Here is a 23009-nt window from a genome sequence, read left to right on the forward strand (position 1 = left end):
ACGAAATGATGGAGCCAATGAACTTTGTAGGTCTTCAGAGACTGAGAACATTACCACCAGATGAGGAAGAGACCAGAAATAGCTGATAACTCATAAATAACATAACATAAATAACATGATAACTCATAAGTAACATGTGTTAAACTCACAAATATCATCGACAAATAGATTTTGTGAGTGCCGACTCGAGCCGCAGTCGCTGCTCGGTAATGGAAGTTCTTATATAAATGAGTTCACACCTCCGGAGCCGTCGACACACCTCAGGAGCCGTCGACACACCTCCGGAGCCGTCGACACACCTCAGGAGCCGTCGACACACCTCAGGAGCCGTCGACACACCTCAGGAGCCGTCGACACACCTCAGGAGCCGTCGACACACCTCGGGAGCCGTCGACACACCTCCGGAGCCGTCGACACACCTCAGGAGCCGTCGACACACCTCCGGAGCCGTCGACACACCTCAGGAGCCGTCGACACACCTCAGGAGCCGTCGACACACCTCAGGAGCCGTCGACACACCTCGGGAGCCGTCGACACACCTCGGGAGCCGTCGACACACCTCGGGAGCCGTCGACACACCTCAGGAGCCGTCGACACACCTCCGGAGCCGTCGACACACCTCGGGAGCCGTCGACACACCTCGGGAGCCGTCGACACACCTCGGGAGCCGTCGACACACCTCGGGAGCCGTCGACACACCTCGGGAGCCGTCGACACACCTCGGGAGCCGTCGACACACCTCGGGAGCCGTCGACACACCTCGGGAGCCGTCGACACGCCTCGGGAGCCGTCGACACACCTCGGGAGCCGTCGACACGCCTCGGGAGCCGTCGACACACCTCGGGAGCCGTCGACACACCTCGGGAGCCGTCGACACACCTCGGGAGCCGTCGACACACCTCGGGAGCCGTCGACACACCTCGGCTCTTGATTACTGACTCGTGTCCGGCTCTTGATTACTGACTCGTGTCCGGCTCTTGATTACTGACTCGTGTCCGGCTCATCATCACTGACTCTTGTCCGGCTCATCATTACTGACTCTTGTCCGGCTCATCATTACTGACTCGTGTCCGGCTCATCATCACTGACTCGTGTCCGGCTCTTGTTTACTGACTCGTGTCCGGCTCTTCATTACTGACTCATGTCCGGCTCTTGATTACTGACTCGTGTTTGGCTCTTGATTACTGACTCGTGTCCGGCTCTTCATTACTGACTCGTGTCCGGCTCTTCATTACTGACTCGTGTCCGGCTCATCATCACTGACTCGTGTCCGGCTCATCATCACTGACTCGTGTCCGGCTCATCATCACTGACTCGTGTCCGGCTCTTCATTACAGACATGTATCTGGCTCCTGGTCACATAAAGTACATGTTTCAGTGTCCACATTAAAGATACTTGTGTCCTAATCACCTACATATTTCAGGATTATGATTAATGATATGATTGAGTCCACCTTCCCATGTCAGGCTGGTCATGCATGAAGAATACATTTTTAATCATGAATAAAATGCTAATCCTCTTGTTCCGACCAGGGTTTAAACCCTGGACAGGGAGCCGGGTTTAAACCCCAGGTGGGGTAGGCGGGAAGGTTTGTTCCTTTATTGTTCTTCTCTGAATAACCTGTAGTAGGTGTGGACTCTCCCAGGTACCTGTCAGTACTAGGTGAACACGGGCTACACTCCCAGGTACCTGTCAGTACTAGGTGAACACGGGCTACACTCCCAGGTACCTGTCAGTACTAGGCGAACACGGGCTACACTCCCAGGTACCTGTCAGTACTAGGTGAACACGGGCTACACTCCCAGGTACCTGTCAGTACTAGGCGAACACGGGCTACACTCCCAGGTACCTGTCAGTACTAGGCGAACACGGGCTACACTCCCAGGTACCTGTCAGTACTAGGTGAACACGGGCTACACTCCCAGGTACCTGTCAGTACTAGGCGAACACGGGCTACACTCCCAGGTACCTGTCAGTACTAGGTGAACACGGGCTACACTCACAGGCACCTGTCAGTACTAGGTGAACACGGGCTACACTCCCAGGTACCTGTCAGTACTAGGTGAACACGGGCTACACTCCCAGGTACCTGTCAGTACTAGGTGAACACGGCTACACTCCCAGGTACCTGTCAGTACTAGGTGAACACGGCTACACTCCCAGGTACCTGTCAGTACTAGGCGAACACGGGCTACACTCCCAGGCACCTGTCAGTACTAGGCGAACACGGGCTACACTCCCAGGTACCTGTCAGTACTAGGTGAACACGGCTACACTCCCAGGTACCTGTCAGTACTAGGTGAACACGGGCTACACTCCCAGGCACCTGTCAGTACTAGGTGAACACGGCTACACTCCCAGGTACCTGTCAGTACTAGGTGAACATGGGCTACACTCCCAGGTACCTGTCAGTACTAGGTGAACACGGCTACACTCCCAGGTACCTGTCAGTACTAGGCGAACACGGGCTACACTCCCAGGCACCTGTCAGTACTAGGTGAACATGGGCTACACTCCCAGGCACCTGTCAGTACTAGGCGAACACGGGCTACACTCCCAGGTACCTGTCAGTACTAGGTGAACACGGGCTACACTCCCAGGTACCTGTCAGTACTAGGTGAACACGGGCTACACTCCCAGGTACCTGTCAGTACTAGGTGAACACGGGCTACACTCCCAGGTACCTGTCAGTACTAGGTGAACACGGGCTACACTCCCAGGTACCTGTCAGTACTAGGTGAACACGGGCTACACTCCCAGGTACCTGTCAGTACTAGGTGAACACGGGCTACACTCCCAGGTACCTGTCAGTACTAGGTGAACACGGCTACACTCCCAGGTACCTGTCAGTACTAGGTGAACACGGGCTACACTCCCAGGTACCTGTCAGTACTAGGTGAACACGGGCTACACTCCCAGGTACCTGTCAGTACTAGGCGAACACGGGCTACACTCCCAGGTACCTGTCAGTACTAGGTGAACACGGGCTACACTCCCAGGCACCTGTCAGTACTAGGTGAACACGGGCTACACTCCCAGGTACCTGTCAGTACTAGGCGAACACGGGCTACACTCCCAGGTACCTGTCAGTACTAGGTGAACATGGGCTACACTCCCAGGTACCTGTCAGTACTAGGCGAACACGGGCTACACTCCCAGGTACCTGTCAGTACTAGGCGAACACGGGCTACACTCCCAGGCACCTGTCAGTACTAGGCGAACACGGGCTACACTCCCAGGTACCTGTCAGTACTAGGTGAACACGGGCTACACTCCCAGGTACCTGTCAGTACTAGGTGAACACGGGCTACACTCCCAGGTACCTGTCAGTACTAGGCGAACACGGGCTACACTCCCAGGCACCTGTCAGTACTAGGTGAACACGGGCTACACTCCCAGGCACCTGTCAGTACTAGGTGAACACGGGCTACACTCCCAGGCACCTGTCAGTACTAGGCGAACACGGGCTACACTCCCAGGTACCTGTCAGTACTAGGTGAACACGGGCTACACTCCCAGGCACCTGTCTGTACTAGGTGAACACGGGCTTGAGGTATATGTTCACCTGCCCCTCGTCCTCACCTGCATGGGAGTCGACCACGCTAACTACCGAACCATCTAAACTACCAGAAGGTCATTATCTCACCCTTCGTCTGGGCAGAAAAGTACCTATAGTAACTGTTTAGTGTAAAGTAGCAGTATGTAGTGATGGTGCGCAAGTAAACCACTTTTTCTACTATTATTGTTAGAGATTCAAGAGAAAACAGAACTAGCAACCCCCTAAGATAACGTGTATTAGGTCTAGGATTGTTAGGTTAGGTTAGGTAAGGTTAGGTTAGGTTAGAGCTTTTATTTATGTTGTTAAAAATGTTTAACACGTTTGTGCAGATTCAATAATACAAAAGTCAATTTTCTGGCGGTCCACCACTTCAATGTGGTACTTTCTAGTAAATAGTTACTAGAGGTACAATCATTACTATAGGTACTGGTTTCTATCTGAACTAGAACCATCTTTATTACCAAATATTATGTTAATAATGTGTCCATAAGATAAGTAATTTATCTCTTAAGTAACTTCCTTTGGCGATAATCACTGTTCTTATAAGTAACGTCTAAGGTAACCAAAATACTATTACTGCTTTAGCATTGTGAACAATTTCATTCTAGAAAGAACTGTGATACTGTATTTTTTCGTGGGATAGGAACACTAGAGTACAGAGATTTCTTTCTTTAAGATGTTTTGCAGAAGATTTTGTCGAACATCTCCCAGTTATCTTAAGGTTCATTACACATCAACTCGTGTAGCGTCTTCATATGTTAAACTTCCATCACAGAGTAAATCACCTGTAATATTACACTCGTATGATTCATTATACATCATACTACCATTATATGACTCATTATACATCATACTACCATTATATGACTCATTATACATCACACACTACAATCATATGATTCATTATACATCACACTACCATCATATGATGCGTTGCACGTGCCACTACAATCGTAGTATTCATCGTATGCCGCAGTTCAATCGTACAATTCATTATATTACAACTAGTATTATCAATTTAGTAGATCAAGACAACTTAACTAAAAATTAGAAATCCATCTCCCAATCTTAAAAGGAGAGGAAGTGATGTTCTTGACCATTATCAAGACGTGATGAGATGTGGGGGATGAGTGCCTAACATAGCTTGATTCATCGCACTCACCTCACAAGATTCATCACACGTCAAACAACCATCAGACGATTTATGGTACGACACTACATCGGACAATTCATCCTATTGATGATTCTTCGTCTACATATTGATGACAGCTTATCCATCCAATGATGGATAAGTCGGACAGGTGGTGGTCCGTCACCCACAGACAGGTGGTGGCCCCTCACCCACAGACAGGTGGTGGTCCCTTCACTCACAGACAGGTGGTCGGCCCCTCACCCATAGACAGGTGGTGGGCCTCACCCACAGACAGGTGGTGGCCCCCTCACCCACAGACAGGTGATGGTCCCTCACACACAGACAGGTGGTGGGGCCTGACCCACAGACAGGTGGTGGTCCCTCACACACAGACAGGTGGTGGGGCCTCACCCACAGACAGGTGGTGGGGCCTCACCTACAGACAGGTGGTGGTCCCTCACACACAGACAGGTGGTGGTCCCTTCACTCACAGACAGGTGGTCGGCCCCTCACCCATAGACAGGTGGTGGGCCTCACCCACAGACAGGTGGTGGCCCCCTCACCCACAGACAGGTGATGGTCCCTCACCCACAGACAGGTGATGGTCCCTCACCCACAGACAGACCAGAACATCTTGGTCAAATAAAAAGACAGACGGTAAAATACTCTGCGTTTAGTACCTCTTGTAAAATCCATTTTTATTCATTGCCTGAAGGACAAGAATATTAATTAGGAAAATGCATTATATATTTATGTGAATAAACGAAATGTTAATTTAATTAATTTAACTTGTGTTTAGCCAAATTTCCCTCAATTTTAACTCTGATTTCCAAGAACCTGATTTTCGAGTTGAAAATTTCACGTGATTCTACCAAGTAATTTTCATATATTAATATTCCCCTTGTCTAATTTAAGCCGTTTTTATAAGTAATTTATTCTGTCCTCTTCATTATTTCGGATAGACGTTCTTGGTATTCTCTGGCTCGTAATTGGTCCTTCTAAGCAGTCAATTAGCTCAATTACCCAGGTCATTAAGAAAAGGTGGAGGCGGTGTGAAGGTTCCTTTGGATAAACCTGGATATAATACAGGTACTGTATTACTGGTGACTGGTAGTAGCTGTATTATACAGGTACTGTAGTACTGGTGGCTGGTAGTAGCTGTATTATACAGGTACTGTAGTACTGGTGACTGGTAGTAGCAGTATTATACAGGTACTGTAGTACTGGTGACTGGTAGTAGCTGTATTATACTGGTACTGTATTACTGGTGACTGGTAGTAGCTGTATTATACAGGTACTGTAGTACTGGTGGCTGGTAGTAGCTGTATTATACAGGTACTGTAGTACTGGTGGCTGGTAGTAGCTGTATAATACAGGTACTGTAGTACTGGTGACTGGTAGTAGCAGTATTATACAGGTACTGTAGTACTGGTGACTGGTAGTAGCTGTATAATACAGGTACTGTAGTACTGGTGACTGGTAGTAGCAGTATTATACAGGTACTGTAGTACTGGTGACTGGTAGTAGCAGTATTATACAGGTACTGTAGTACTGGTGACTGGTAGTAGCTGTATAATACAGGTACTGTAGTACTGGTGACTGGTAGTAGCAGTATTATACAGGTACTGTAGTACTGGTGACTGGTAGTAGCTGTATTATACAGGTACTGTAGTACTGGTGACTGGTAGTAGCTGTATTATACAGGTACTGTAGTACTGGTGGCTGGTAGTAGCAGTATTATACAGGTACTGTAGTACTGGTGACTGGTAGTAGCTGTATTATACAGGTACTGTAGTACTGGTGACTGGTAGTAGCTGTATTATACAGGTACTGTAGTACTGGTGACTGGTAGTAGCTGTATTATACAGGTACTGTAGTACTGGTGGCTGGTAGTAGCTGTATTATACAGGTACTGTAGTACTGGTGACTGGTAGTAGCTGTATTATACAGGTACTGTAGTACTGGTGACTGGTAGTAGCTGTATTATACAGGTACTGTAGTACTGGTGGCTGGTAGTAGCTGTATTATACAGGTACTGTAGTACTGGTGACTGGTAGTAGCTGTATTATACAGGTACTGTAGTACTGGTGACTGGTAGTAGCTGTATTATACAGGTACTGTAGTACTGGTGACTGGTAGTAGCTGTATTATACAGGTACTGTAGTACTGGTGGCTGGTAGTAGCTGTATTATACAGGTACTGTAGTACTGGTGACTGGTAGTAGCTGTATTATACAGGTACTGTAGTACTGGTGACTGGTAGTAGCTGTATTATACAGGTACTGTAGTGAAACGGTTGCCAACCTTTAACCTCACTACAAATTAAAAAGTTGGTCGTTATTGAAGAAAAGTTAAAGAAAACTTTAACCTTCTTTTTTGTATTGAAGAAAAGAAAAAAGAAATATACAACACCAGAGTTCTACTGAGTAACCTTCCGTACAATCACTCGAGACCCAAACGTTTGACCATGTGAGTATCACGCACTCAGAGACACTGTCTCCTCTAGATTAAACTGCAACTCTGAATATTCGCTGCCACTATCTGCTAAACCTGAGTGAAGTTCTCAATTGATGGGAAGCAGGGGCCAGATTCACGAAAGAACTTACGCAAATACTTACGAACGTGTACATCTTTCCTCAATCTTTGGCGGCTTTGGTTACATTTATTAAACAGTTTACAAGCATGAAAATTTCCCAATCAACTGTTGGTATTGTTATAAACAGCCTCCTGGGGCTTCGGAGCTCATTAACTGTTTAATAATTGTAAACAAAGCCTCCAAAGATTGAGAAAAGATGTACAGGTTCGTAAGTGCTTGCGTAACTGCTTTCGTTAATCTGGCCCCGGGATACCATCAATTAGGCGTCCCGTGAAATTCTATGACCAATGTACCTTCCACAACACTTCTGAAGAGTAAAAGTTGTATAGTAAAAATGAAACTACACAATTGTCAGTAAGATCACAACCTTCCACCGGGTAACAAAAAATGTGGTCGGGTGCGCTCAATAGATGGCGTTGACACTATTATAAATTTTCTGTTTGATAATAATGTTTACTGAGGCCTAACACCAAAAAATAAAAGTCGTTCAATTTCAATCAAACTTTATTTGCTAGTTTTATATGAAAAGGGCTTCAACTGGTCCAAGCCTGCATCGTAGCATAAATAGGAAGTGAGGAAAAATAAAAAAAACTATTATTCAACAATTTTTCAACACTTTTCAAAACGCCTCAACAAACACAAGTGTCAACTAAAATAATTTCTATGACACTCACCTATCACACTAGCATATACTAAAGGATTTCAATGAGCAGTTTTAACAAAAAATTGTTTAGTGCAATAATAAAAATTTTCAGTTTCCCCACAAAAATATGCAACAAACTGATGCTTATAAATATTTATAAAATCAATAAATGAACGTAGGAAAAAAGTGTCTCATAGAGATTGTAGAAGCACAAACTCTACATATAATGTGCTATTTTCATGTAAATTGATAAATAAATGAAAGAGTCCAGGCACCATGAAGTTGTAAATTACTTACTTGAGTAAAATAAGTTTAAAGTTTGGCCACCTGTGGCTGAGGTTGACGTCGACCGATTTCTTTCAAAATTGGCACCCTTGCAGAGAGGCATGCGGTCAGCATGGTGTGTAAGTTCCATGCAAAGGTACGAAAGGTAAGGTGAAATAAAGGGGATAATAATAGGAATAAGAACATAAGAACAAAGGTAACTGCAGAAGACCTATTTGCCCATACGAGGGAGCTCCTATTTATACCCACCCAATAAGAAGGGAATAGTAACAGGAAAAAGAAGGGGGATAGTAATAGGAATAGACAAGGGGTCGTAAGAGAAAATAAGGGAAAGACAAAGAAAGCATGAAAGAGAAAGAAAGATAAATGGAATGGTAAGCTTTATGTTAGGTAATCATAGAGGAAGAAAAAGTAAGGCAAAGGTACGAAAGGTAAAGTGTATTAAAGGGGATAGTAATAGGAATAAGAACATAAGACACTACACACAGAAATCACAATAGCGTGGTGCATCAAATGATCAAATCCACAAAGGCCGTGACGAGGATTCGAACCTACATGGTTAAAAGAATTGCAACAGGGAAATCATCCTGATTTACCACCGGATCCTGCAGTCGGGAGCCGGTCGGCCGAGCGGACAGCACGCTGGATTTGTAATCCTGTGGTCCCGGGTTCGATCCCGGGCGCCGGAGAGAAACAATGGACAGAGTTTCTTTCACCCTATGCCCCCTGTTACCTAGCAGTAAATAGGTACCTGGGTGTTAGTCAGCTGTCACGGGCTGCTTCCTGGGGATGGAGGCCTGGTCGAGGACCGGGCCGCGGGGACACTAAATCCCCGAAATCATCTCAAGATAACCTCAAGAAGTCTCTCCGAGACACAAACCCGGGTTTTACACAACTCCCCCCTATGCACCCGAGCTATGTCAATAGGCTGTTCTACCTCTTCGCCCGTACTTTACTACACTACACACACAAATCTTCACACATTTGTGTGTAGATTTCACTAGATTTCACTCATGTTTCACTAGATTTCACTCATGTTTCACTACACTACACACATTTATTCATTTGATGCATCATGCTAATGTGATTTCTGTGTGTAATGATGTAAAGAGGTAGAAGAGCCTATTGACATAGCTCGGGTGCGTGGGGGAACTGCGTAAAGTCCGGGTTTGTGTCTCGGAGAGGCTGCAGGATGCGGTGGTAAATCAGGATCATTTCCCGGTTGCAATTCTTTTGACCATGTCGTAGCTCAGTCGATTAAGGCAGCGTCTGGGGTCCTCTCGGACGTAGGTTCGAACCCTCGTTACGGCCCTTGTGGATTTGTTCATAAGAACATAAGAACAAAGGTAACTGTAGAAAGCCTATTGGCCCATACGAGGCAGCTCCTATACCCATCCAAGTAGACGGGGATATCCTTCCAATGGTATCCTTCTCGACTATGTCATACACATAGGAATAAGAAGGGAATAGTAATAAGAATAGGCAAGGGATCGTAAGAGAAAACAAGGGAAAAAGAAGGAAAGAGAACGAAAGGTAAATGGAAAGGTAGGCTTATGTTAGGTCACGTTTGTTAGTCGTCCCTTCACTTTCTAGTGTGTGCTTTGGTCAACAATGAGTGTAATAATTGTCATAAGAAGTTATTTTTTACGTTATTAGGAAAAAACTACGTTTAGAACCTATGGCGCAATACCCTTCCGGGCTCCCCCAGCCGAGGGTCACTGAATTCTGCACAATTGCAACTGCAAATTTACCATAAATACATAAGTTTTAACAATAGAAATAATCGTTTACACCAAGGTGCTGCCAGAATTACGTAGTATTTTTACAAATATATAAATATTTTACGATATTTCCGATTTTTTTCGTTGTTAGGCCCCCATCTAATCATCATCTGATCAACGAATGATCATCTGATCATTTGTTGGTAGTACAAATGCATGGGCAGGCGATGAGTCACAAAAGCGTGGCTGAAGCATGTTGACCAATCCGCACACTAGAAAATGAAAGGACGACGACGTTTGGGTCCGTCCTGGACCATTCTCAAGTCGATTGAGAATGGTCCAGGACGGACCGCAACGTCGTCGTCCCTTCATTTTCTAGTGTGTGGATTGGTCTACAAATGCATGGGATATATACCACGAGTATCCCTCTTAGTGTATATTCACCGAGAGTTTACTTGAGTCCTGAAATGTGTTTATGTCTAAAGTATACTATAAGTTTCCATTCACCAGGAGTGTATGGGTCTCGACCGTGTATCCAACGACTCACAACTGATTTCGTCCGAACACTTCCGGAACAAGTGTTCACTGACGAATTTTGTTCGATCCACAATGCTATAAATGCTTCACCCACGTACTACAAATACAAATAATCGCCAACAGAACCTAAACACCTAACCTAACCTATGCCTATATATGCACAATATGCTAATATAGTTTAATATTTATTTATATTTGAGAAAATTTCCGTTTTAAATGAACAGCATGTTAAAATTGACGAATGCATTTGTGGGGTCGACCGCTGGATGGAATGGACTTGAGTCGAGGACGAGTTGAACGCATGTGAGGCCGACGTGCTATCAACCTGGGGCCAGATTCACGAAGCAGTTACGCAAGCACTTACGAACGTGTACATCTTTCTCAATCTTTGATGGCTTTGATTAAATTTATTAAGCAGTTTACAAGCATAAAAATTTCCCAATCAACTGTTGTTATTGTTATAAACAGCGACTCTACATCCAACGAGGCTCTTATCCCTGTGGCCCGTGTTCCCCAGAGTACGTCAACGAATTCCTTTGGAGACTTCAGGCTGAAAGCACACGGTACATAAGAAGTCAGCAAGCAGTTGAGTCGCTTAACAGTTGAGTCAGCCAGTCTGTATGTGGGTGTGGTATCTGGCTGATGATAATTGGCCGGAATGGGTTTCCAGGCTTGTGGGTCTTGACATTCCCATACACTACAACCGAATTGAAAACGAAGATAAACAGATTGATCGAAACTGTGAACGCCAAGAAATCTGGACTCCACCTGCCAAAGGTTATTGGGGAATACAAACCTGGTTTTGCATATGGAAATTTCAAAACCCCCAAGCCTGGAAACCCACTCCGGCCAATCATCAGCCAGATACCCACACCCACATACAAACTAGCTAAGCGACTCAACTGCTTGCTGTCTCCTTATGTACCGTGTGCTTTCAGCCTGAAGTCCCCAAAGGAATTCGTTGACTTACTGTGGGGAGCACGGGGATAAGAGCCTCGTTGGATGTAGAGTCGCTGTTTACCAACGTACCTTTGGATGAAACAAGTGGGATGATAGTGAACAGAGTGTATCGTGATCCGGCCTGTACTCCTCTTGACATACCAGAAAACGTTCTAAGGAAACTACTCCAAGCCTGTACTAAAGAGGCACCCTTCTTGAGCCCGGATTGGCACATGTATAAGCAAGTAGATGGGGTCGCCATGGGTTCTCCCCTAGGTGTCCTGTTTGCGAACTTCTACATGGGTACCATCGAGCAGAGGGTGTTAGTTGACATGGACTTGAAACCCGCCATATACTGCAGGTATGTTGATGTCATTTTTATGCATGTAACTGATGCCAGATGTCTGCAGCAGCTGAAGGAGGCATTCGAGCAGAATTCTGTATTACGTTTCACTTACGAGATGGAGTATGATGGGAAGCTGCCCTTTCTAGATTTAACAGTCACGGAAAGGAACAGAGGCTTCCACACTGCAGCCTACACTAAGGATACAAACCTAGGAATGTGCCTCAATGCCAATAGTGATTGCTCAGACAGGTACAAGAGGAGTGTTGTCAACGCTTACGTCGACCGTGCTCTCAGTCACAGCTCAGGATGGAAGCAAGTCGATGAAGAACTCTGTAGGGAAATGCAGGTCTTAGTCAACAATGGCTTCTCTAACAGTTATGTTGTAGACGTCATAAAAAGAAATGTGAAACACCATGCAACCTCTGAAGAATCAACTAGCACAACACTTGTACCCCCTATTCAAATGTTTTACAGGAGCTTCTTTTCGATGGCTCATAAAACGGAGGAAAGGGTCCTGAAAGATATTAATAATAGGAACGTTATCCCTACCGACAAAAATCAGAAAAAACAATTGACAATTTACAACAAAAACAAAAAAACGGCCAACCTGCTTATGGAAAACTCCCCAGACACCAAACAGAACGCCTAAAAGGAAACCAACGTCGTCTATGCCTTCACATGCCCACTTGGGGACTGTAAGCCCCAAAGAACTCAGTATATAGGCAAGACAACAACGTCTCTTTCTAGGCGATTAACAATGCACAAACAACAGGGCTCCATCAAGGAACTTATAATCTCTTCTATCAACTAGACCATCACCAGAGAAATCTTAACCAGCAACACAGAAATCATCGATAGATACAGCGATAGCAGGCGGCTCGACATCAGTCAGGCACTACACATCAAAAAGTCAACACCAGCAATCAACAGCCAATTAACCCATAACTATATTCTACCCACTTCAAGACACCGAACCAATATGGAGCAGCAAGAGAAAGTATGGGTCAATAGGGCCTTCTTCAGTTACATTCATTCTTACGCCTTTCATACTCAATTAATACCCACCTCACACAAAACATTTGTATCATATCACCTCACCCAAAACAAATATAATCATGATGTATGTTATGAGTAAAGCAAGTCTTTGAAAATGTAAGAAGCCTTACGAAACGCTTTTAGGCGTCAGACCAAAAATAAAAATGTAAAAGAATGAATTTTGGAGAGTTAATTTTTCAATTACCCTCGACACTGAAGAAAAACGTAAGAAATATTGAGGAGATTAGTGTTAGAATTATTACTCTAACCCTTTCGGTGTTGACAGCCATATGTGAGTCTGCTCCCCAACTCCTGTGCTATCGGTCGTCTTACAAACACCACCAGGCGTGTGTGAAACAGACTGTCCCGGGCACCGCCGGGTTCCCCTCAGTACATTTACAGTTAGCATGGCAACCGTCGTGTACAGAGCTACATGTAATATGTCTCTCCTGACTCTGCTGCTCTAACATATAACAGGACTTCCACAGGGAAGAAATATGCTCCGATATACACAGGGAGCAGTGGAGCATTTCTTCAGTATTTAGAGCATGTGCCGGGCGAGGGGCGGCGCCTGGGAAGCGATTGACTCAGCCGGTCTTGCACTACGGGAATCACTGCACGTAATGGTCCGCCCAGATGAAAGGAGGAAAAGTTGACCGACAGACACCAACAAATCGGCACATTCGTCCATGTTCAGCTGAGCGTGAGGGGGGAAACTCGCATGTTGCGGGAGGATAATGCCAAGCCATCAGTGCTCCATGAGGTGGTTAATCACGGTCTAGCCAGAGGGAAAGTCGGCTGAATGAGCACTTCCGCTGGCTCGGTTATGTCCTATAAGTCTAACTTCAGAACTCATGACGCGCGCCCAATATATTTCACCTGTTACATTTTTACTTATTATGGGTTCACCGTAGCGGCACCGTGGCCACACCCTGGCCGTACAGTGGCCACACCCTGGCGGCACCGTGGCCACACCCTGGCGGCACAGTGGCCACACACTGGCGGCACAGTGGCCACACCCTGGCGGCACAGTGGCCACACCCTGGCAACACAGTGGCCACACCCTGGCGGCACAGTGGCCACACCCTGGCGTCACAGTGGCCACACCCTGGCGGCACCGTGGCCACACCCTGGCAACACAGTGGCCACACCCTGGCGGCACAGTGGCCACACCCTGGCGGCACAGTGGCCACACCCTGGCGGCACCGTGGCCACACCTTGGCAACACAGTGGCCACACCCTGGCGTACACTGGCGGCACAGTGACCACACCCTGGCGGCACAGTGGCCATACCCTGGCGGCACAGTGGCCACACCCTGGCGGCACAGTGGCCACACCCTGGCGGCACAGTGGCCACACCCTGGCCGCACCGTGGCCACACCCTGGCGGCAACGTGGCCACACCCTGGCGGCACCGTGGCCACACCCTGGCGGCACAGTGGCCACACCCTGGCCGCACCGTGGCCACACCCTGGCGGCAACGTGGCCACACCCTAGCCGCACCGTGGCCACACCCTGGCGGCACCGTGGCGGCACCGTGGCCACACCCTGGCCGCACCGTGGCCACACCCTGGCAACACCGTGGCCACACCCTGGCGGCACAGTGGCCACACCCTCGGAGCACCGTGGCCACACCCTGGCGGCACCGTGGCCACACCCTGGCCGCACCGTGGCCACACCCTGGCGGCACCGTGGCCACACCCTGGCGGCACCGTGGCCACACCCTAGCTGCACCGTGGCCACACCCTGGCAACACCGTGGCCACACCCTGGCGGCAACGTGGCCACACCCTGGCGGCACCGTGGCCACACCCTGGCTGCACGGTGGCCATACCCTGCCCGCACCGTAGCCAAGTACAGTGTAGTCAAGATACACAGTAGACAAGGTACAGTGTAGTCAAGGTACACATAAGTCAAGGTACAGTGTAGTCAAGGTACACAGTAGTCAAGGTACAGTGTAGTCAAGGTACTCAGTATTCAAGGTACACAGTAGCCAAGGTACAGTGTAGTCAAGGTACAGTGTAGTCAAGGTACAGTGTAGTCAAGGTACTCAGTATTCAAGGTACACAGTAGCCAAGGTACAGTGTAGTCAAGGTACACAGTATTCAAGGTACACAGTAGCCAAGGTACAGTGTAGTCAAGGTACAGTGTAGCCAAGGTACAGTGTAGTCAAGGTACTCAGTACTCAAGGTACACAGTAGCCAAGGTACAGTGTAGTCAAGGTACAGTGTAGTCAAGGTACACAGTAGCCAAGGTACAGTGTAGTCAAGGTACAGTGTAGTCAAGGTACTCAGTAGTCGCGTTTGGATGTTTTGACCAACGGACCCAACTGTTAGTGTGCTCCACCCTCACTAAGGAAGAGGACCTCGAGGCATGGTCGACGTTTTTGAAAGTTATGGAAGATACCGTCTTTGAGATTTAGAGGTCGGCGTGGAGGTAACGCGCTGATTTCCTGATAGTGGTACAAATTGCTGGAAAGTAGATAATCTATAAGTGGGAGGAACCAATGGACAAGTGGCGACAATTTCATGGTCGTAGTATCTCTAAATATGTATAACTGTACTTATGTACAATGCCTTAACATATATGCATGTCATATATTGTATATAATGTATACTCCTATGTGATTCGTGATATATCCGAATATATCCATGATGAAGGTTTTATACAATCTTATTTTCTTGTCCTTTGTCAGACCTCAGCACCAAGTGTGTCGCACCTGACAATAGGTCCGGCTGAGGCGGACACCTGAATAAATCAAAGTATCCATATGGCTAACAACGAATAACAAAAGCAAATACAGAACTAACCTATTTAAATGTGTTGGGTTTTCGACAGTTCGATCCCAACAGTACTCACTTCCCCCTTCAGAGCAGGAGAGATTGCTGAAATAGAGGGAATACAGAGAACATATACGGCACGCATAGACGAGATAAAGCACCTAAATTATTGGGATCGTCTCAAAGCTCTCCAAATGTACTCACTAGAAAGGAGACGAGAGAGATACCAAATAATATACACATGGAAAATACTGGAGGGACAGGTCCCAAATCTACACAGTAAAATAACAACGTACCGGAGTGAACGATATGAAAAAAATGCAGAATAGAACCAGTGAAGAGCAGAGGTGCCATAGGCACAGTCAGAGAACACTGTATAAACATCAGAGGTCCACGGTTGTTTAACGTCCTCCCAGCGAGCATAAGAAATATTGCCGGAACAACCGTGGACATCTTCATGTTTTCTTCAAGGAGTGCCGGACCAACCGGGCTGTAATGGGTATGTGGGCCTGAGGGCCGCTCCAAGCAACAGCCTGGTGGACCAAACTCTCACAAGTCAAGCCTGGCCTCGGGCCGGGCTTGGGGAGTAGAAGAACTCCCAGAACCCCATCAACCAGGTATATGTGGGCCTGAGGGCCGCTCCAAGCAACAGCCTGGTGGACCAAACTCTCACAAGTCGAGCCTGGCCTCGGGCCGGGCTTGGGGAGTAGAAGAACTCCCAGAACCCCATCAACCAGGTATCAAGCACCGTCCGTGGGGTGGCCCACGGACAGGTGAACTCGTCAGTGTTTCCCAGTAAGGCTGGATAAGCAACTGGGCACCGGAGAAACACTGGGTTTGGACGAACTGTGCACGAGAGCGCGTTTAATATCCCGAGTGAAAGGATATCATTGTATATAGGTGTAGAAATAGCCTATCTGTTCTATTATATGTATTTAACGGTGACGGTGAAATCTATATAAACAAATGCAAATGTTCGTTCGTGCTTAATCGCTATTTTCCGAAAGTTCTTCACCGAATACCTTAAGGTGCTTCCGGGGCTTAGTGTCCCCGCGGCCCGGAAGCACCCCACAACCTCCGCCCACCACCACCACCATCACCACCACAACCTCCGCCCACCCCCACCACCATCACCACCACAACCTCCGCCCACCACCACCACCATCACCACCACAACCTCCGCCCACCACCACCACCATCACCACCACCACAACCTCCGCCCACCCCCACCCCCATCACCACCACCACAACCTCCGCCCACCACCACCACCCTCACCACCACAACCTCCGCCCACCACCACCACCATCACCACCACAACCTCCGCCCACCCCCACCCCCATCACCACCACAACCTCCGCCCACCCCCACCCCCATCACCACCACAACCTCCGCCCACCACCACCACCATCACCACCACAACCTCCGCCCACCCCCACCCCCATCACCACCACAACCTCCGCCCACCACCACCACCATCACCACCACAACCTCCGCCCACCACCACCACCACCACCACCACCACAACCTCCGCCCACACCCACCACCATCACCACCACAACCACCGCCCACCACCACCACCACCACCACCACCACAACCTCCGCCCACCACCACCACCATCACCACCACAACCTCCGCCCACCCCCACCCCATCACCACCACAACCTCCGCCCACCACCACCACCATCACCACCACAACCTCCGCCCACCCCCACCCCCATCACCACCACAACCTCCGTCCAAACCACCACAACCTCCGCCCACACCCACCACCACAACCTCCGCCCACCACCACCCCCATCACCACCACAACCTCCGCCCACCACCACCACCACCACAACCTCCGCCCACCACCACCACCATCACCACCACAACCTCCGCCCACCACCACCACCACCACAACCTCCGCCCACCCCCACCCTCATCACCACCACAACCTCCGCCCACCACCACCCTCATCACCACCACAACCTCCGCCCACCACCACCACCACCATCACCACCACAAACTCCGCCCACCCCCACCCCCATCACCACCACAACCTCCGCCCACCACCACCACCACCACAACCTCCGCCCACCCCCACCCTCATCACCACCACAACCTCCGCCCACCACCACCACCACCACCCCCACAACCTCCGCCCACACCCACCACCACAACCTCCGCCCACCTCCACCACCACAACCTCCGCCCACACCCACCACGATCACCACAACCTCCGTCCAAACCACCACAACCTCCGCCCACACCCACCACCACCACAACCTCCGCCCACACCCACCACCACCACAACCTCCGCCCACACCCACCACCACCACAACCTCCGCCCACACCCACCACCACCACAACCTCCGCCCACACCCACCACCACCACAACCTCCGCCCACACCCACCACCACCACAACCTCCGCCCACACCCACCACCACCACAACCTCCGCCCACACCCACCACCACCACAACCTCCGCCCAAACCCACCACCACCACAACCTCCGCCCACACCCACCACCACCACAACCTCCGCCCACACCCACCACCACCACAACCTCCGCCCACACCCACCACCACCACAACCTCCGCCCACACCCACCACCACCAACACCAGACAATTACTGTTGGGACCAACAGTGTCTCCAGCAGCAGTGTGGCACTGTCAAGGTCTGGCCGGACGGGAGCCCCAAGCCTCTCACTCACACGCCACCAGGGGTCAGCCACCAGGGCTCAGCCGCCAGGGGTCAGCCACCAGGGGTCAGCCACCAAGGGACAGCCGCCAGGGGACAGCCACCAGGGGTCAGCCACCAGGGGTCAGCCGCCAGGTGTCAGCCACCAGGGGTCAGCCACCAGGGGTCAGCCGCCTGCTGATCTTAGTGCATCACAAATTTCCACTCGAAAATTTGCTATAAATCGTTCCCACACACACTGGAAAATCTAGTTTTCCTAGTGTGTGTTGGAACAGTTTACAGAGAAAGAAAATGTTTGTTGAAAAAACGAAGGGCTGAGAACCACTGAAATAGAAGAAAAATCCTGTCAACAAGAGGATGTCAACAACAAATAAACCAGAGTATATAACATGTTCATACCATTAAAGGTAGATATGAATGAGAAACAAAGGAATACTAGAATCATAGCACATTACAAAGTCTTCTACAAGAAGAGGCAGCTTCTCTTGGAAGACAATTTCAGGAAATACAGGAGACGGTAGAACAGGAAAAGTAATAATTAAAAAATTTAGAGATAAATTAATAGGAGTAACGAATTCCACCAACTTGCTCCTTGAAGCAGGAAGGAGACGTGAAGCAATTCTTCTTCAAGAGCGAGTGAAAGGTAATGGATTGTGGGACGGAAGGAAAAAGGTCGGAAGAAGAAGGTGGGGCCAGAGAGGAAGTGAGTAGAGTAACGGAGAAGAAAATCAAACAAGTAGGAACTGTAACTGAGGAATGGAGAGAGGAGCCGATAATGTTTTTGGTGAGGAAGCGTCGAGGAGGAGTTGATGACTGAGTCGACAATGTCGGAGCTGTAGACACTCATCACCTAGTGAAGAATGTCTACACGGTGAAGAATGTCTACACGGTGAAGAATGTCTACACGGTGAAGAATGTTTACCCGGTGAAGAATGTCTACCCGGTGAAGAATGTCTACACGGTGAAGAATGTCTACACGGTGAAGAATGTCTACCCGGTGAAGAATGTCTACACGGTGAAGAATGTCTACACGGTGAAGAATGTCTACACGGTGAAGAATGTCTACCCGGTGAAGAATGTCTACACGGTGAAGAATGTCTACACGGTGAAGAATGTCTACACGGTGAAGAATGTCTACACGGTGAAGAATGTCTACACGGTGAAGAATGTTTACCTGGTGAAGAATGTCTACACGGTGAAGAATGTTTACCTGGTGAAGAATGTCTACACGGTGAAGAATGTCTACCTGGTGAAGAATGTTTACCTGGTGAAGAATGTCTACCTGGTGAAGAATGTCTACACGGTGAAGAATGTCTACCCGGTGAAGAATGTCTACCTGGTGAAGAATATCTACCCGGTGAAGAATGTCTACCTGGTGAAGAATATCTACCTGGTGAAGAATATCTACCCGGTGAAGAATGTCTACCTGGTGAAGAATATCTACCTGGTGAAGAATATCTACCCGGTGAAGAATGTCTACCTGGTGAAGAATATCTACCTGGTGAAGAATGTCTACCCGGTGAAGAATGTCTACCTGGTGAAGAATATCTACCTGGTGAAGAATATCTACCCGGTGAAGAATGTCTACCCGGTGAAGAATGTCTACCTGGTGAAGAATATCTACCTGGTGAAGAATATCTACCCGGTGAAGAATGTCTACCTGGTGAAGAATATCTACCCGGTGAAGATTGTCTACACATGGTAAATGAAACGTGAAAGATTAATATTATATATAACAAAATTATTTACAAAATTCAAGCCAGAAATACAACAATGGGAGCAGAACATAACAGTAGGCCAGATAGGTTTATAACGAGAGAAAACAGAAAAACTGAAAAAAACAGGAAAACTGTCACAGAGAGTGCACAAGAGGAAGCCAACCACACAACAAAGAGAACTAGAGGGTCGCTGGGCTTGGCGAGCCACCATACATAGCCACTGGCTCATCATACACAGTCATACAATGTATACCTACGTCATCATACACCACCTTCCAGGAAAAGAAAGTGTAACAACTCCCACAAAACAACATGAAGACAGTAGTGACGAGCTCCATAATGCTTATGTTCCCAAATGCTGATGAAACTACAAATAAAGCTCAGGATACATGAGAGAGTGGCTCAAGAACCACAACCACTCATGACTCCAATAAGCTGACAAGTGCAATAGAAAATGCAATCTTTCCACGAGAATATTAAGTATTAAGGAGTGATAGGGAGATGAGGAACGGAGATAGCGTGGCCGGTTGCTACAGCAACCCTGCAGCTTTGTAGATGTGAAAGTATCAATGTTAACCTTGCAACAAGAGCACATAGTAGGAGGAGCAACAGTGGGAACCATGGACATGGTGGTTGCAATGACAGTCAATCATTGACCAACAAGCAACATTGAATCAAAACCAAGCAACAGATAAGCAAGGAAGAGAATACGACAAATGCAGCGAGATTTATCAAAATGAACTGAAAAACATCCCCAGTGGAGCTGGGGAGACACGATTGTATTATTGGGGGATTTTACCCACGAGTAAATAAAGCGGATATATAGGCACGTCACCAATGTGTTCTATCTATCTTCCTCATGTCTGCCATGTGATGAATTTCAGTCATCACATAGATAATGAATTCATTATAATTTAGTTGTTCCAATAGCCTGGTCTTTAACTAGTTGGTGTTCTGATCAACTAGGCTATTGGACTATTGGATTCCGACTGCTGCTTGCAGTCGGAAGTATGAACGACAGCTCGGTTGATCAAGTACTTCATGGAAATTTTCATCAAGTTCTCTTTCGAACAAGGTTGTTCACAATGTCGGTAGTTGTGTCCCACATGTGGGAGTGAAGAGTGTTGAAAAGTGTTGGGTCCTCGAGGTTGTTAGAGCCGGCACTCAGCATAACAGTTGTAACCTTGCTCTCCTTGCCTTGCCCAGGAGTTTGTTTCCCTGTGCAGGAAGGGAACCAGTTCCTGAAATATTTTCAAATTGTAAATTATTATGCATCTCTTCATCATCTTCGCGATACGTGCAGTTTGCAATTATGCCTCTCTATCAACCGTGCTCCATAGAATGCAGATTTGTATATTTTTGTGGCATTACAGTAACTTACTTACTTGTTTAGGTGAAGACATTCGGGCAGCAAAAGATCGCTGCACGCTCTCCAAGTCACCAACTTCAACATTGAAAGACAGTGTGAGTGGGCAACAATATTCCACTCTAGGGAGCACTTGCACCTTACAAAGCACCACCTCTGCCCTGACAGGTTACGGGTGATGAGACATGATCACCACAGACCACCAGACCACACATCAGATCATGGAGAAACGCCGACCTTCCGGTCCGTCCGGGACCATTATATAGTCGTGTGAGAGAAGAGAGGAAGGTACAGGCGAGCACATGAGGGAGTAACGTGAGGAGCAGGTAAGAGAAAGTCAGACAGAGTAAGGTCAAATATAAGAATAATATGAAAGGTAATAATGGGATGAATGTAAGAATGAGGCTACAAATGGAATGAAGTAAGAACCAGAGGAAGGTAAGAAAAATACAGGATGTCAGAAAGGGGTAGGCGTAAGTCAGTTCAGAAGTGTAAAGTCTGCAGACACACACACTGCTCTCTCCTGTCATGTTAGAGACTCTAATCATCCGAGATTGGATGAATATAAAAAAATAATCTCTCCTACCTAAAATAATCTCTCCTGCCTCTACTCTACACAGACGCCATCTTGTCCAGTCTGTTTTGATACACACACAACCTTTTGAAGATAAGAGATTACAGACACTCGGGGCAACAGTAAGCCAACCGTCTCTCTGGCTTAGTTCCCGTTGGACAGAGAACTAGAACGGCAGAAGGCAAACGAGGTGATTCAGTTCTTGGCAGTGAAATATCCAGACTCAAATCGCTAACGCCACCCCACGTGAAGGAGGTGGACTAGAAACACAAAGCAAAGGATTCGAACCTGTGCGCTGGGTGTTCTCAGACTAGAGCGCGTCTGGGAACACCCCAGCACGCAGGTTCGAACCCTCATCAAAGCTTCTGTTGCATTCGTTCATGCATATATCACGTTAATGTGATATCTCTGTGCAACAAAGTATAACCTTGGTTTAAGTGGCAATGTACAGAAGCTAGGAACAGTGGAAATAGCTTTCACTGCCAAGGTTGGTTAGATCGCCATCACTGCCAGCGTTGGTTAGATCGCCATCACTGCTAGCGTTGGTTAGATCGCCATCACAGCCAGCGTTGGTTAGATCGCCATCACTACCAGCGTCGGTTAGGTCGCCATCACTGCCAGCGTTGGTTAGATCGCCACCACTGGCAGTGTTGGATAGATCGCCATCACTGGCAGTGTTGGTTAGATCGCCATCACTGCCAGCGTTGGTTAGATCGCCATCACTGCAAGTGTTGGTTAGATCGCCATCACTGCTAGTGTTGGTTAGATCGCCATCACTGGCAGTGTTGGTTAGATCGCCATCACTGGTAGTGTTGTTTAGATCGCCATCACTGCCAGTGTTGGTTAGATCACCATCACTGCCAGTGTTGGTTAGATCGCCATCACTGGCAGTGTTGGTTAGATCGCCATCACTGCCAGCGTTGGTTAGATCGCCATCACTGCCAGCGTTGGTTAGATCGCCATCACTGGCATTGTTGGTTAGATCGCCATCACTGCCAGCGTTGGTTAGATCGCCATCACTGCTAGCATTGGTTAGAACGCCATCACTGCTAGCGTTGGTTAGGTCGCCATCACTGCCAGCGTTGGTTAGATCGCCAT

General features: G+C 48.0%; 3 protein-coding genes across 3 annotated transcripts; 2 read left to right on the forward strand and 1 right to left on the reverse strand.

Moving 5' to 3' along the window:
* The first annotated feature begins 227 nt into the window (after positions 1-227).
* LOC123755147 (uncharacterized) lies at positions 228-938 on the forward strand. Its single transcript, XM_045737627.2, has one exon. The coding sequence runs from the start codon at positions 228-230 to the stop codon at positions 936-938; it is 711 nt and encodes a 236-aa protein (XP_045593583.2).
* A 17961-nt stretch (positions 939-18899) lies between these two features.
* LOC138369477 (uncharacterized protein PF3D7_1120600-like) lies at positions 18900-21516 on the forward strand. The gene is made up of 3 exons (XM_069332733.1): positions 18900-18989; positions 19131-19954; positions 21345-21516. The coding sequence occupies exons 1-3, from the start codon at positions 18900-18902 to the stop codon at positions 21514-21516; spliced, it is 1086 nt and encodes a 361-aa protein (XP_069188834.1).
* Positions 21517-22365: 849 nt separating this feature from the next.
* On the reverse strand, positions 22366-22955 carry LOC138369478 (uncharacterized). The gene is made up of 2 exons (XM_069332734.1): positions 22951-22955; positions 22366-22903 (listed from the first exon to the last, which is right to left on the reverse strand). Exons 1-2 carry the CDS (start codon positions 22953-22955, stop codon positions 22366-22368), a joined length of 543 nt encoding a protein of 180 aa, XP_069188835.1.
* Positions 22956-23009: the final 54 nt, after the last annotated feature.

Source organism: Procambarus clarkii, chromosome 28, assembly GCF_040958095.1.
Source record: "Procambarus clarkii isolate CNS0578487 chromosome 28, FALCON_Pclarkii_2.0, whole genome shotgun sequence".
Lineage (NCBI taxonomy): Eukaryota > Metazoa > Arthropoda > Malacostraca > Decapoda > Cambaridae > Procambarus > Procambarus clarkii.